At 39.7% G+C, this 14260-nt stretch overlaps 1 protein-coding gene across 1 annotated transcript in view; it reads right to left on the bottom strand.

The window, feature by feature from the left end:
* NRG3 (neuregulin 3) overlaps positions 1 to 14260 on the bottom strand; it is a 1269559-nt gene that overhangs the window by 52034 nt on the left and 1203265 nt on the right. Inside the window, exon 6 of the mRNA XM_045293415.1 lies at positions 10985 to 11111. Coding sequence (XP_045149350.1) covers positions 10985 to 11111 — 127 coding nt within the window. The remainder of the gene's footprint in view (positions 1 to 10984; positions 11112 to 14260) is intronic.

Raw genomic sequence — 14260 nt, forward strand, 5'->3', positions numbered from 1 at the left:
AGGCGCTTAACCGTCTAGTTAGTGATTGATATTCCATTCAGCTCCCACCTTTCCTAAGAATATGAAATATAAAACAAACCTACAAAAACTGTTTCTGTCTGAGCGTCTAAACCTTTTCTTAACTTTACACATTAATTGAATCATACAATCTTTATTCTGTTGTGACTCACTGATTTCACTGGGCATAATGTCTTCTAGGTTCATCCATGTTATGAGGCATGTTGCAAATCATCATTATTTTTAACACTGTGCATTCAATGTCCAGTCAGTGTAACTATCGATAAGTCTGAATTTGTTGCTGTCATTTTGGTGGGCTTAACTTTTGTGTCTTCTTGGTGTCTTTGTTGGTCACTTTTTGAAATGTTGCGTTTATTTCATTTATAGATTTTCTTATTATTTTCTTCACTCTTATTATTTTATTCAGTGAGAAGTTGCATTAACGCCTTTTGTAGTTAATACATCCTGTGGTTACTTAGCTTCCCAAGTAATTTACCATTGCCTTCCCACATTTTAAAACAACCTGTTCTATATTAATATTGTTTTAACTTCCTCTTCATTTGAAAGTCCTGTAACAAAATCAATTATTCATTCTTTTTCTTTTCAGGAATCATCACTTATAAAAAGACGTTGCTGGTGTCCTCCTATCAGTGGAGTAGCTTGCTTTATTTTTGACATATCTCTATCTGGGTAGACTCCCTGGTGATGTTGTGTGTCTGAATCTTAGGTTGTTTTCTGTTCTTGTTGGTCCTCGAACTATAGGATTCCTTTAATCATTTATTATAGAATTCATCTGGTTTCTTCAAATTCATTTAATTTCTATCAATCTGAAAGTGCCATATTTTTGCCATTTAATTTGAGGGAGAGTTTTCCTGAATACATATTTCTTGGTTAGCAATATTTTTCTTTTAGGACTTCATACATGTCTGGCTAGTTTCTGCCAAGAAATAACAACTGAGTCATATTGTATCTTTTTGTAGGAAATTTTCAGGATTATTTTTCTGTTTCTTTAGTTTTTGGAAATTTTGATTATATTTTATGTTGGCTATTTTCGTTTGGAGGTTATGTCGGATTTCACTGAACATTTTGAATATACATCTTCTTGTCTTTCCTATTAGAAAACTGTTCATCGAACAAAATATTTGATCATTTTCTATGTGCTTTTTGGGGACGTTCTTTCCTTTTATATAATCTGAATAACAAATCAGTTATTTCTCTATATGGCGTGTCACATGTCTGAGGTTTTCTTCAGTTTTCTGATTGTCCTCCAACAGAGTGGTATTAAGAGCCCTGCATGGAATCTTGCTGATTCAATTATAGTCCTTTGCCCTTCTGATATCTTAATAAGGCCTGAGAGTTTAATATTAATCAGGATTTCTACTGCTTTTTTGTGGTTTCTAATTTTCATTATTTTTTATCAATTTGTTCTTGTGTTGTTTTTCTGAGTTCTTCTAGACTTTTGTCTGTGTTTTCTTAATCTCTTTTTTTAATCTGTAAGGATCCTAAATATCATTCTTGAAAAATTTCTTATGCTGTAGTTCCAATATCACATCTTCCTCACAAAGACCTTCTGCCTCCATATTTTGGTCACTTGCTAGAGCCACCTGGTCTTGTTATTTATGTGAAATAAATTGTTGGGGTTTTTTTTGCATATCCTCATTTTGTGTGTTTGTTGCATTTATTTAATGGTTGGCTATTGGTGTGTTTCACCAGGTTTTACGTATTCATTTTGTTTTACTATATCCAGGCAGGCAGGCTGTCCACTAGTTTGGCGGTACTTGGGCACTCATACCTGTGGATTTAGTTGTGGGAAGGAGTGTGGGTACAGGTTGAGGGCCAACCCAGCTGGCGTTGGCTGCTGGCTGTCATTGCTCACGGGGTGCTTGAGAGGGTAGGGTAGTGGTTCATTGGGTGAGGCAGCTTGAGGGGTGAGTGTGTCGGGACAGTGTGAATGTGTTCGCTATCTCTCGATAGGTGGTTTAAAGTAAATAAATACATCACCATAGAAGAAGCAAATAGATAAAGAAATAAGAGGTGACATGGGCATGGTGTTCGATCTGAGGTGGTGCCAAGGCGGTGGTTCTGTCTTCCACCAATCTTAGAGGTGGTAGGATTGCAGCATGAGTCTTCGTTCTGTCTGCCACTGATTATATGTGTACGTAGATGCTCCTAGAAGCAGCTTATTCTTGGCAACCAATTCATGGGAGGGTTCATTTCCAATCACGGAGTGGTCCGTGTCTGGTGCCCAATCCATTAGGGTATTCTTTGCTGACCTCAGAGGTGTTAGGCCCTTGTTTCAAGAGAGCATGATTCAGGCCACTGGGAGACTGGATCCTCATGGGGCTCTGGGAAGGATGGGGTTGGTGGGTCTCCAGGTTGGGCAAGGGAAGTGGCAGGTGTGACATCACAAGCCACCAAGTGGATAAGGAAGGAGATGGCCACACTTCCAGTCATTGGAACGTGGTGGGAGGCGGGGGGAGGGAGGATGAGCATAATTCTCTGATTTCTGCCCAACAGGACAATCTGAACGAGTGAAGCCAGTCATCTTCTTTTTGCCTCAATCAGAATATTGCTCGCAATAATGCCAAGTGGCCATGCTGTGCCCCTCTAGTAAAGAATTAAGCACTCTGTATGCTTTCTTGCTCACTGTTTCCATTTAGTTTCTTCTTCTACTTAGTCTTTGATTTACCTTTTCGTTCTTTCAGTTGACAGTCGGGCTTCCAGGATTTTCATCAGTATCCCTTCAGTAGGTTTCTTGGGTCTTGGTGGCTGAGGATCTTGGTAGGATGTCTGCCTAGTTCACTCTATAGGATCTCAGAATAAAATTGTGACTACTGTCACACTGAAATGAACTTTGTATTTTCTCTTGCAAACTACTAAAGGAACTTGAATTCACTGTACAGATAGAGGTAAAATAGCACCTACATTGGATCGCCTTTACTGATTCCCTCAGTCAATGTAATATGCCCTGTTTTCATTCTCTGATAATACTCTGGCACAACAAGTATATGTGATAGGTCCCTGAAACTCACATACCAGAGCTACAGAAGCTAGCGATCAGCTTCAGTTAATCAACTTATATCAAAGAATCCCTTTGGAGCAGTTCTGCTGTGTCACACAAAGGAGTGCCATAAATGGAAGTTGATTCAATCACAAAGGGTTTGCTTTTTTGGCATCCGTGTGATGGAAACAAATATACCGTGCATACTTCTCTGTCTCTGCCACTATCCTATGAGCTCCCTGAGGCCAGAAACCCCCCCTTTTTTTTGGTCTGCAATTTAAGTTCTGCATGTAATAATCTATACAGATAGCTATTCAGTAAGCATCATTGAATAGATTAATGCCTCTTTACCAATTATTAATTTTTGGTTAGGTATCAAATTCTTATTAAATTTATATTAAAATAAATATTTCACTTTTATCTTAAGAAGTCTTTCTTTCCAGAAACCTAACAATTCTTGACCCAAATTTAATACTACCTGTGGTTTTGTTATTCTGATTTTTTCCCCCTTCACCCAAAGTTGCTAATCGACTTTTCTTTCCTCTTTGAAGATCAATCAATAGCAAAACCATTACTTTGAGTTTAATGGAAAACAAAATCTAGGCTTACTTAATTTCAAAGAATTATAGATGCAGATGTGTAGGAAGGTTCAAAGTTTCAACCGACTGAAGCCATATAGCAATCTGACATCATCTGGCCGATAAACACGTGGGGTTAATTGAAGAGCGGAGGGATAAATGGCTCAGTGAGTCTCGCCTTTCTAGTTCTCAGGTCTCTTGCTTTGTGATGGTCAGAACAGAATGCAGCTGCCTTAGCCAGTTCCCTGTGTTAGCTAGCAAGGCTCACTTCCTGCAAGACATCCCTGAGGAGAAGCCACATGGACCTACCCGGATGCAGCCCTGGGTATTGGAGCAGCCGTGTGGAGACCCCTGCCAGCGCTGAGATGTTTACACATTCACTGACTCGGCTTTCCTCCTGCAGTCAGCATCATTGCATCTGTTTTGCGAGATGAAGGAGGACTTTGTGGATTGGTGTTGGACATATGGGTTAATGTTGTGGGCTTGGGCAGCACTGGGTTGAGATGTTTTCTTGATGCACACTTAACTTTTATATAAAACTCTCTCTTGTACACGAGTTTCTGTGGAGTTGTTTCTCTAACATACCCAGACTAACACAGTAAGGTTCAACCAATCATGTTAAGGCTACTTAATAGTCATCTTCTATTCGTTCTGTTTTTCTCTCCCTAAGCCTCATTGTAACTAGCATACTTTGAGTCATTTTCTTCATCATTTTTTGAATTAGAAAGGTCTACAGAAATGTCCACAGAGTATCTATTTGTAATAAACATTATGTGTTTTTTTTGAGTTTTGATTATTTCAAATATTGTTTTCCATAAATGGCAAGTTACCCTCCAACTCAATTTTTTTAGATACACCGACTCACAGTGATTTAGAACCTACTTGATGGCATCACAAATAACAATTTTCTCTAAGCTGTTTATTGAAAATAAACAAGCTGGGAAGGAGTATGAGTTTCTCATCCCCCACTTTTGAATTAAGTACTATAGTTTCTCTTGATTTTCAGAAAACCTAAAGAATTGTCTCTTTGTTGCTGACTTTGCTTTTGGTCCACTAATCCACCCAGATTTTCTTGACAATCATTAGAGAAAGACCCTTGACCAGAGGTGACTATTTTAATCTCACCGATTTCTCCCTCAGGACACAGTGAATGTGCCTATAAGCTACTCTTGAACTGCGGATTCTGAGGCAAGTGCTGGTCATGCTCTCTGACTTCACTGACTAAGTGTTTGACATTGTATTAAATCACTATCCATTCAACCCCTCTCCAACAGTGTTTAGCGACTTTAAGGAAACGATAGACACAGGCAATTTATTATTTAAACACTGTGGGATAAAGCGAAATTATTTGATATGGCTCTCCTGTCCATAGTCTTTGTAACTGCCACCAAATGATTGAGTGGGAACATGCAAATTAAATGTAGAAGTCTCTAAATTAGGACTTGGTTAGTCTTGCCATTCTACGTGGTACAAGAGTACACCATCTCAGAAGCAGAGTTGAGGAATCCCATTATTATCAAGAAATAGGAGCCACTGGCGGGTCATGTTGGAGCTCCCTGCCTGAAATGGGAAAAGCAGCACAGACACTAGATGCTGCAGCACTGAGACCACAAGAGAGAGCAGAGGTGTGGTACCCAAACCACGAGATGAGAAGAGGAATAGAAACAAGACTGTAAGATGGAATAGGGGGAAGGCTTTCTGGCCTATGGAATCGGGCAGAGTCCAAGAGATGATGTGGTTGATAGAGAGAAAGGTGCTTGCCAGTATAGCTGAAAAGAGGTGCTTGGGAAAAGGCACTGTGTCTTTGACATTTTGTAACCACTCAGCTTTGTTAATGAACATGCATGATATAGCCTGCGTTCTGTGTGGCCTTTGCAATGGATTATCAAACTCAGCGAAGAAGATTGCAATGCAAGAGACAGCTCGTGTCAATCTGATAAAGGAGGAAGGAAGATGGCAGGTAGAGAGGAAGGCTGTCTGATGTTTGCTTTATTGCAGTCAGCCTGGGGTGAGGGTAGAGCTGGATTCCCCTTCTCCCTACTGAAGCCAGAAGAGGTTAGATGTATCCCCATGCCGTTTCTTCACACTGCAATGTGTACAGAATTTCAAGTAGTTAACCAGAGCTTCCAGATAAAACAAAGACAGAGTTTCCTCAGATTGCAAGCAAGCATGAACTGTCACTCCCCAGTGATTGTGGTATGCCTGGACAATGCCACTCTATAGGTACCAAAAACAAATGCCCGCATTGGAAAGGTTGTTTAAAAAACAACTAAAATGGGCACGTGTGAAACTTGAACTTGGATTCTGGATGTTCTCAGCTCTCTTGACGTGTTTACTTAATAAGTATTTGACGGGTGGAGTTTTCCCATATATTTTAGGATGGTTAGCAGTATTCTTGATCTGTGTTTATTAAAGGTCTATAGAGTACCTCTGTTCAATTATAACAGTCAAAATATCTCTAGATAGGTCAGATATCTGTGGGAGGCAAAATTGTCCCTGATTGAGAACCACTGAGTTATCTTTGTCTGTGTGTCTGCCGCTCAGAGACGGAAGGTTATCTGAGGTCATTCTCTTGGGTACCAAACCATTTCCTTTTCGGCACATTGTGGATGTAAACTAAGCAGTAGCTCTCAGTCTTATAGGAGAAAATGCAGCTGCAGTGTTTATCAAGTCCGGAATGTGTTCTTTGTCATTGCCGTCTTCCTTCTGTATCTGTCAGTTCTGCATCCGCTGACTCAATCAGCCATGGATTAAATATATTTTGAGAAAGAATAAGATAATAAAAAGCCATTAAGTGGCCAAAGCAATCCTGTAGAGTGATGGTAAGCTGTTATTTACAAAGCATTTAGAATAGATTATGTATTATAAGTAATCTAGAGATAATTTAGGGTATTCAAGAGAATGGCAGAGGTTATGAGCAAATATATTACTATTTTTTTATACGGAGCAGGAGAGTCTGCAGATTTTACTATGTGCAGGAATCTTGGAACCAATCCTGCCTGGATATTGCAAGGTGATTCTTCTATGATCATTTCAATTATAGTTTGTATTATTACTGGCATTAGAATTTCCTAACTCTTGTTGGAACAAAAGTATATACACCTATGGAATTTTTTGCCCAGACTTCCTTCAATGTATTTGCAGTTTAATATTTATTCAGAAATAATTAGCTACATATCTGATTTCAGTTCTCCCAACGCCTACCTATGATATCTGGCCTCATGTGTAAATGTTCTTAAAACATGCAGGTTCTTTTAAATGATTTATTAATAGCTATTCTCTGACATTATCTCCTAAAACAGGAGGCATGGGAAAATCGCAGTTAAATCACTAGTGTAGTTCTAAAGTAAAACCATCAGCCATGAACATAAACACACAATTCATCTAGAAATATATGGACAAAAAAAGAAAGAAATGGAAAAATCACACCATTTACTGCTATAAAATTATCAAAATAAATATTGATAAAGACAGAAAATTTTAGAGACCCATGTTGTCTTTCCGAAATTAAGTTGACCTATCCCGTATGGAAACCAAATTGTCAATAAGCGAATGTCCATCCCCTTCTGGTCCTATTAAAGGGACTTGGTTAGCAGTACCTTGAGCTCAATCTGCTGTTTTGAGAACGATGAGGGCAATGAATGTACAAAGGTGCTTTACACAAGTGATGCATGTATGGATTGTGATAAGAGTTGTATGAGCCCCTAATAAAATGATTTTTAAAAAAAAGAAAGAAAAGAAAACCACGGCTGGTATGGGCATGTCTCTCTGTGCACTGTGCTCTGTGGTGACTGGATACTTAAATGCCTACCTTTCATAGCCCCTCTCTGAACTCTCAAAATTCTATTTAGCCTCTTAGACTAATCTCCAGGGAGGTGTTATCCCAGCTAGCCACAGCACGATGCAAAGTCAAAATGACCCTCGCATAATCTGCTCATCTTAAAATGGGAATATGTTTTGTTTGGCTGTTTGTTTTTCAAGAATTTTATTTAAACAACAAGATGCTTGACTTGAAGGGAAAACTATCTAGGCTTTATTTCTCCGAGAGTAAGTAACCCTGGTGACATAGTGGGTATGAGTTGGGCTGGGAGCCGAAAGGTCGGCAGTTGGAGACCACCAACAGGTCCCTGAAGAAAGACTGGATTTTCTACTCCCTTAAACAGTTAGAGTCCTGGAAACCCAGAGTGGGGTCACTAAAATTCAGCATTGACTCAATGGTCGTGAGTGAGATTATGGAAGACAAGAAGAGAGAGTCAACTTACCTACTAGGAAGGGAAAGGATGAGTTAAGAGAGGGGTTGTTTTTGTTGATGATTGTGCAATCATTGCATTTATGAAGATCATAAGTCAGACAAAAATTATACTGATCACATTATATGAAAAAATTAGGATACAAAACTCTGGGCTTTACCTGAAGCATGTAAAATATATAAGAATTACTTCCAATGGAATTCAAGTCTTAGATCCTTGTGCTTGTTTGAGATGACTTTAGGGATTATATTCACTAAAAATTATTTACAAAAACATTCTGTCTGTCTCTGAAGAGGATACTCCTTGCACATTTTCACAAATGAAAGTTTAACAAAACTGTTCTGGGAAGTGATTCGGATTTATGAATTCTGTATTAAACCATCTAAGTACATCTGCTAGGGACAGTATAATAATTATGTGTGTGCATGTATGTGTAATGATTTCTTAGAATCGAAAATGATGCATAAATTCTCCATGATTTAAGCATTTGCACCGGCTTGCATGCACCCTGGGTGATACATATTCTACTCAAATATTGGGATGGTACATGGCTACTGTTTTTTTCCTTTTGTGCCTCGGGTTCTAGAAATACATCTTATGTGAGAGTAAATTATTGTTACCCAAAATGAATGAGTTTTTAAAAGTATGTATTCAGTAGCATTATCTTGTCTTTAATTTAGTGTTTTATAATGCACATGTAAGTAAAATATTGCAATAAAATCAAAGAAACTCGCATTAGACCAAAATATGAAAATGTGAAGCTCTTCTTTCTGGATACATTCTCCTTCTATGTCTGTATCTCCCTTCCCTGAAGAATCCTGGCTCTTTGAATTATACAAAGTCAAAATGATAGTCTGGGCATCCTCAAGGGTCCCAACTTGTGTTCGTTTGAAATGTTCTCTGAATCTTAGGAAGAAGCCTCTGTGGTGTAGTGACTGCACGTTGGGCTCTGATCAGTAGGGTCGACATTTCAAAACCACCAGAAGCTCTGAGGGAGAAAGGCTGAGATTTCTACTCTGGTCAACAGGTATAGTCTTGGAGACCCACAGGGGGTCGCTATGAGTCAGCCTTGACTCGTTGACTCCTTGGCGATGAGTTAGTGAGTTGAATTCTAGAACAAGAAGAAGTCAGAATGGTGCAAGATCAAAGCTTCAGAGTGGACTGGGTAACATTCCCAATAAAATTCTCTCGGACAACTTTGGCTACCCTGGAAGCATGAGTAGGTCCATTGTCCTTGGGGGGGACCCCACAAACCGCCAAAAACAAAGAATTTTGGTGCAACTTTCCAAACCTTTTTCTTACCAATGTAGTTCTCAATTTTCCTAACACTTCTTCAAACCAAGTCACCATAATTGTCCCGTTTTCTTCTCGAAAATCTATCTACCCCTTTAAGATAAAAAAAAAAAAAATCTGTTGCCATATCCTTCTCAGCTGCCTTCTCTGTCTTGAATTTACCTGGCCCAGGATCTTTTTTTGGAAACCTCCGTTTTGATCGGATCTTCCTCTCTGCATCCTATTGGCAAATCCAAGACTGACCTCTGTTACTCTTTGACCTACCTGATCCTTAACATAAGCCGTTTGACCCCTATGAATCTGCAAGTTTGCTGAGACCAAAATGCATAATTCACATAAAAAATGTAAAGCCAGGTGAGACCTCGACCTCAGTAGCTATTGCATCAAGGGTAATTACACAGCCTTCCTCACCAGGTCCTGGATGTCAGCCAGCTTCTTCATTTCTTGAGGATGCTCATCTTCCAGTTCTTGGCTCATTTTTGAGATCTTCCGACCGTCTTTTTAATACTTGATTCATCTAAGACCTCTTGTTTTACGTGGGGCACTATTGTCATTAACTTATTGCAAAGATTCAATAATTTGGATAGTGGTCCTCCTAAGGTTTGCTAAAAATGTGATCTTAACTATAATCTCAAAATCATCCTTTTCTGTAGCCCAAAGAATATCCTTATTTTGAAGCGACTCTAACAAGGCTAAGAGAGTGTATTGCTGTGAGAACTTTTCTGTAATCATCTACTGATTGCAGAGACAAGCTGAAACCTATTTAAAAAAAATAAACCCGGGTATGTGTGAACTCTATTCTAGCAGGACGAAATGGTTGAAATGTATAAATCAGATATCACATTGCATCCCGATGTCTAGTGTACCTTTCACTGTTGTCATTGTTAGCTGCTATTGAGTTGGTCCCTAGCTTGTGTTGATGTCATGATCAAGGCTATAATTCTGCCCTCCCCAATGGCATCCTCAAGATCAATTGTGGATCAAATGCTTCTGAGCCATTATTTTCATTAGCAGCTATTCAGAAGTAGATCATCAAGTCTTTTTCCCTAGTCCATCTCAGTCTGGAAGCGCTGCTGAAACCTGTTCAGCATCATAGCAACACATGCGCCTCCACTGACAGAGGGGAGGTATTTGCGTGTGAGGTGCCGCAGCCAGGAACTGACCTGGATTTCCCACCTGAAAGAGGACGATGTTATCACCTAACCATACACACCCCATATATATCATTATAGATGGGGTCCTCAAACCACATGAGTGACCTTGAACTCCCGTCACATCCGTTTCTTCAAGTCACCTGAAATTAGCACATGTTCTCAGGGTCCCATGACTTTTCCCCTTTCATCTGTTCTAGACTCTTTTACTCAGTGGTTTGACCATCTGCTGGAGCTTTTTTTGTCCTTCAAACCCCAGCTCAAGTCGGACTTTATTGTGAAGCAGCTCAGATCTGCCCTGTCACCCCAAGTGGTCTTCCCATCCCCAGCCTCTGCTGCAGTGTCAGCCATGTCTGCCTACACTATCCATCTGGATCTAACATTTGTACTGATTATTTTACTATAAGTCCCTATAAGTCAAGGAGCATTGTGTCCTTGGTTCCTGGAATGATTTTTGGCACATAATCAAGGTTCAATAAATGTTCATTTAACAAACAACCATAGGTTTTATTGTTACCAGATATTTCTTTATATTACAACTGAAAATTGGCAACTGAGATGAAATTTTCTCTGTTGCAGCTAAACATATATGTACATACACACACAGCTAAAATATTGATACAATACACACTAGTTTGATTGTACTTCCCATTTCTTCTGGACACAGAGCATTCCGGTGGACTGTGAGAGGGCATCTATAGACATGTGACTTACATTTTGCAACTGCACGTGACTCTTCGCCAAGGTCTCTGATTTTGCCATGGTGTTGGATACTTTGAGACTGTAGTTTTTACCATGGTGTGTCTCTTTCAGCTGCTCTTGAATTTGTTTAGTTTGTTTCCTGTGGATTCAAATATATCATTTATATAGATACCGATACACATTATTTCTATTCATATTTTTCAGGGATCACTCAGTCCAACCATAAAATACTTTAGAGGGAAACTGATGTGTACCCATTATGATTCTGATATTCACAAGCAAGGGGGTCCTCCAAAGGCTGAAAGAAATATAACATTATTGTCCTGGTCCCTATTGACAGGTCAGAGGTCATTGACACTCATTATTAAAGGTGCTGTGTAGAAGTGGCTGCTGGGAAACCTGAATCATGGGCCCATGACCACATATAACATATTTACAAAGCACATTTACCTTTTCACAGTTCAAATCTACATAGGTTAATTGCACATATAGGTTAACTGTAAAGGAATAGCTCACTTATTCTTCCCAATCGACCTGGATTATCATAAGATTGACCCCCTACATTTCAAATATTAAACATTGTTGCTTTTTAATCAGCACTCATTATATGATAAAAGTATTGTATATAGCTACATGAGTCAAACTCAGTCTATGGGAGAGACAATAATGTTCTGCCCATTTAAGAAATGATAAAACTGAGGTACAGAGAAATCAACTAATGTGGCTAGTGGTGAAACGGAAACTTGTCCCCAGTAAGTCTGGCTGCTCAGTCTACGCTGTTCACCACTCAGAAGGGTAAATAAAGTCCATGTTCTGATAGCTTCGAATTTGGAAGGCTGAGAACTGCATTTTCCTTTCTTTTTTTGTCTTTAGGCTCAAAGGGTGGTACTCTGCCTACCTGCTGAGAGTGACAATTGTTTAGACCATGAGGAGGCAATGCCTTTCCCCAGGCTGACCGTTTGTTGCCAGGGGGTTCATACAAAGTTCCTATTAACAGAAGACTCAGATCCATAGTATTGCTCAGAACGTTTGCACAGTATCCCCAACCCATCCCCCACCCCCCACCTTCCCTCTGCACATGGGTCCCTCCACCAAGGACGCTGTCAAGGACAGAGAGCCATTGGGGGAGAATGGCTGCCATGTCTATGAAAAGCCGCCACTTACACTGACACGCTGCAAGCAACCGGCAGGGATACTGAGAGACTGTGGCTCTGGAACCTGTGCCACTGGAATTTGAACCCCTGCTGTACACTTGATAGTTAACGATGGCCTGAATGTCTCTGGATCTGTAAAATGGACCTGCTAAGAGCTATCCCCCAGGGATGCTGTGGCCATTAAATGGGAGGGCACCTGAAAAGTATCTGCTCCTCCCTCTCGTTATTTAGTGGGAAGTCAGCACATTGGCCCGGCATGAAAGAAAGCATCCTAAGAGTTCTCTGTCACAACCACATGATTTGCAGTCTCTGATCCCCTTGGGATTTCCATTAGTGTTAGGTACCTAGACTAGTTTAATTTTTTTTTCTTTGATCTTTTCAGTGATTTAGGAAACTCTTGTCTCCAATATTCTTAGTTGGTTTCATCCAGTTGTAAGAACTTATATGTTTCCTAGCCATTACTCTAGAGCCAATTGTTCAAAATAAGTAGATTACGTTGCATTTCAAGAAGTGTGCTGTCACCACAAAATCTAGTATGGATTTGTTAATGAAACAAAAGGAAGGTAGGAGATTCTTCCTGATTAAACCATCTGGAACCACTAAGCTTGTTCTTGGAATAGAATAAGAACTCACTAAATTTTTAAGAGTTAAAGTAATAATAATAATATCATCAGTCTTCTCACTAATTTCAAGGGTAAAATCTGGAAAATACCAATTTGTAAAGGAAAAATGTCCCTCAAAATGTCTGACAACATTCTCCACGCTTTATCTCCTAGAACATAGCCTCTCCCACCCAGAATCCAGGTCTAGAGACCAGTGAGGTGCTTCATGGTCAGGTGTGAGCTTCATGTTTAAGCCTACCATGGATTCCTAAGGCCGTCTCGCCTGTCTTCTCTGTGAGTAATGAGAAGCCCTGAGAGGAGTGAGAGCCGCCCGAAGAGCAAAATATCAGCAAGATTTGAGACGCTCAATAAACCGTACTCTGAGCGATTTCGGGAAGCAGAAGGACATAGTAGGAGGGATGAGGAAACCATTTGTCCTCGTGTATCCTTCTGATATTGAGAGAATCAATGAACTCAGAACTTCTGCTAAATTCAAGAAGCTGCTGCTTTACTTCAGATGCATCTTTTTTCCCAATCTTTCAATGCTTCTCAGATGAACAGTTTGCTTAAAGATTTATTTTTGGGTAGGCCCACTATCACAAGGGTGTGATAGGAAACTGTAGAAAGGAATCAAGTGACAATATTTAGATTATGGTAGAAAGTAGTATAATAGAAGATGAACAAGAGAATGTAGGCTTTTACTTAGGACCTGGATCTTTGGGGGATATCAGTATACATGCTAGTACATAGAATATAGGTTGAAGTGAATTTATTTGGAGATCCAAAGTGCAGAAGTCCCAGAATCCTGGAAGAATTAAGCCTTCCATGCTGAATTAAATGTGTGTGTTTGTGTGTGTGTATTCACTCCCACTTCCATTGAGTTTATTCTGATTCACAGCAACCCCCATATGGCAAAACATTAGTGTCTTTTTCTGTTTCTCAGACTTTTAAATCTTAACTGGAGCATCTTTCTCCCACAGAGCAACTGATTGATTAGAATCACTGACTTTGCAGTAAACAGCCCAATACACTACTAGCGCTCCTGCAAATATCTGTAATCCTGAACTAAGGATAATGTTCCCACCGCAATTATTTAGTTATTATTATTATTATTATTAAGGATCTCCCGTAAAATGATTATTCAGTCTGTATGCTGAGCAAATCATCAGAAAAGCTGGATTATATGACGAAGAATTTGACATCCAGATCGGTGGAAGTTTTATTAACAAATTGTGATATATAAATGACACAACTTTGATTGCTGACAATGAAGAGCACTGGAAGCACTTGCTTATGAAGGTCAAGATCGCAGCCTTCCATCTGCAGGCAACTGGACACACCCTGACGGAAGGGTCTCGGGGAGGAGATAAGCCAGTCAGGGTGCAGTGTGGCAACGATGAAACATACAACTTTCCTCTAGTTCCTAAATGCTTCAACCTCCCCCTCTCCCCCACCACTATCATGATCCCAATTCTACCTTACACATCTGGCTAGACCAGAGGATGTACACTGGTACAGATAGGAACTGGAAA

The sequence above is a fragment of the Echinops telfairi genome, unplaced genomic scaffold (genome assembly GCF_000313985.2).
Source record: "Echinops telfairi isolate 266 unplaced genomic scaffold, ASM31398v2 ScPeMD7_2010;HRSCAF=2546, whole genome shotgun sequence".
Lineage (NCBI taxonomy): Eukaryota > Metazoa > Chordata > Mammalia > Afrosoricida > Tenrecidae > Echinops > Echinops telfairi.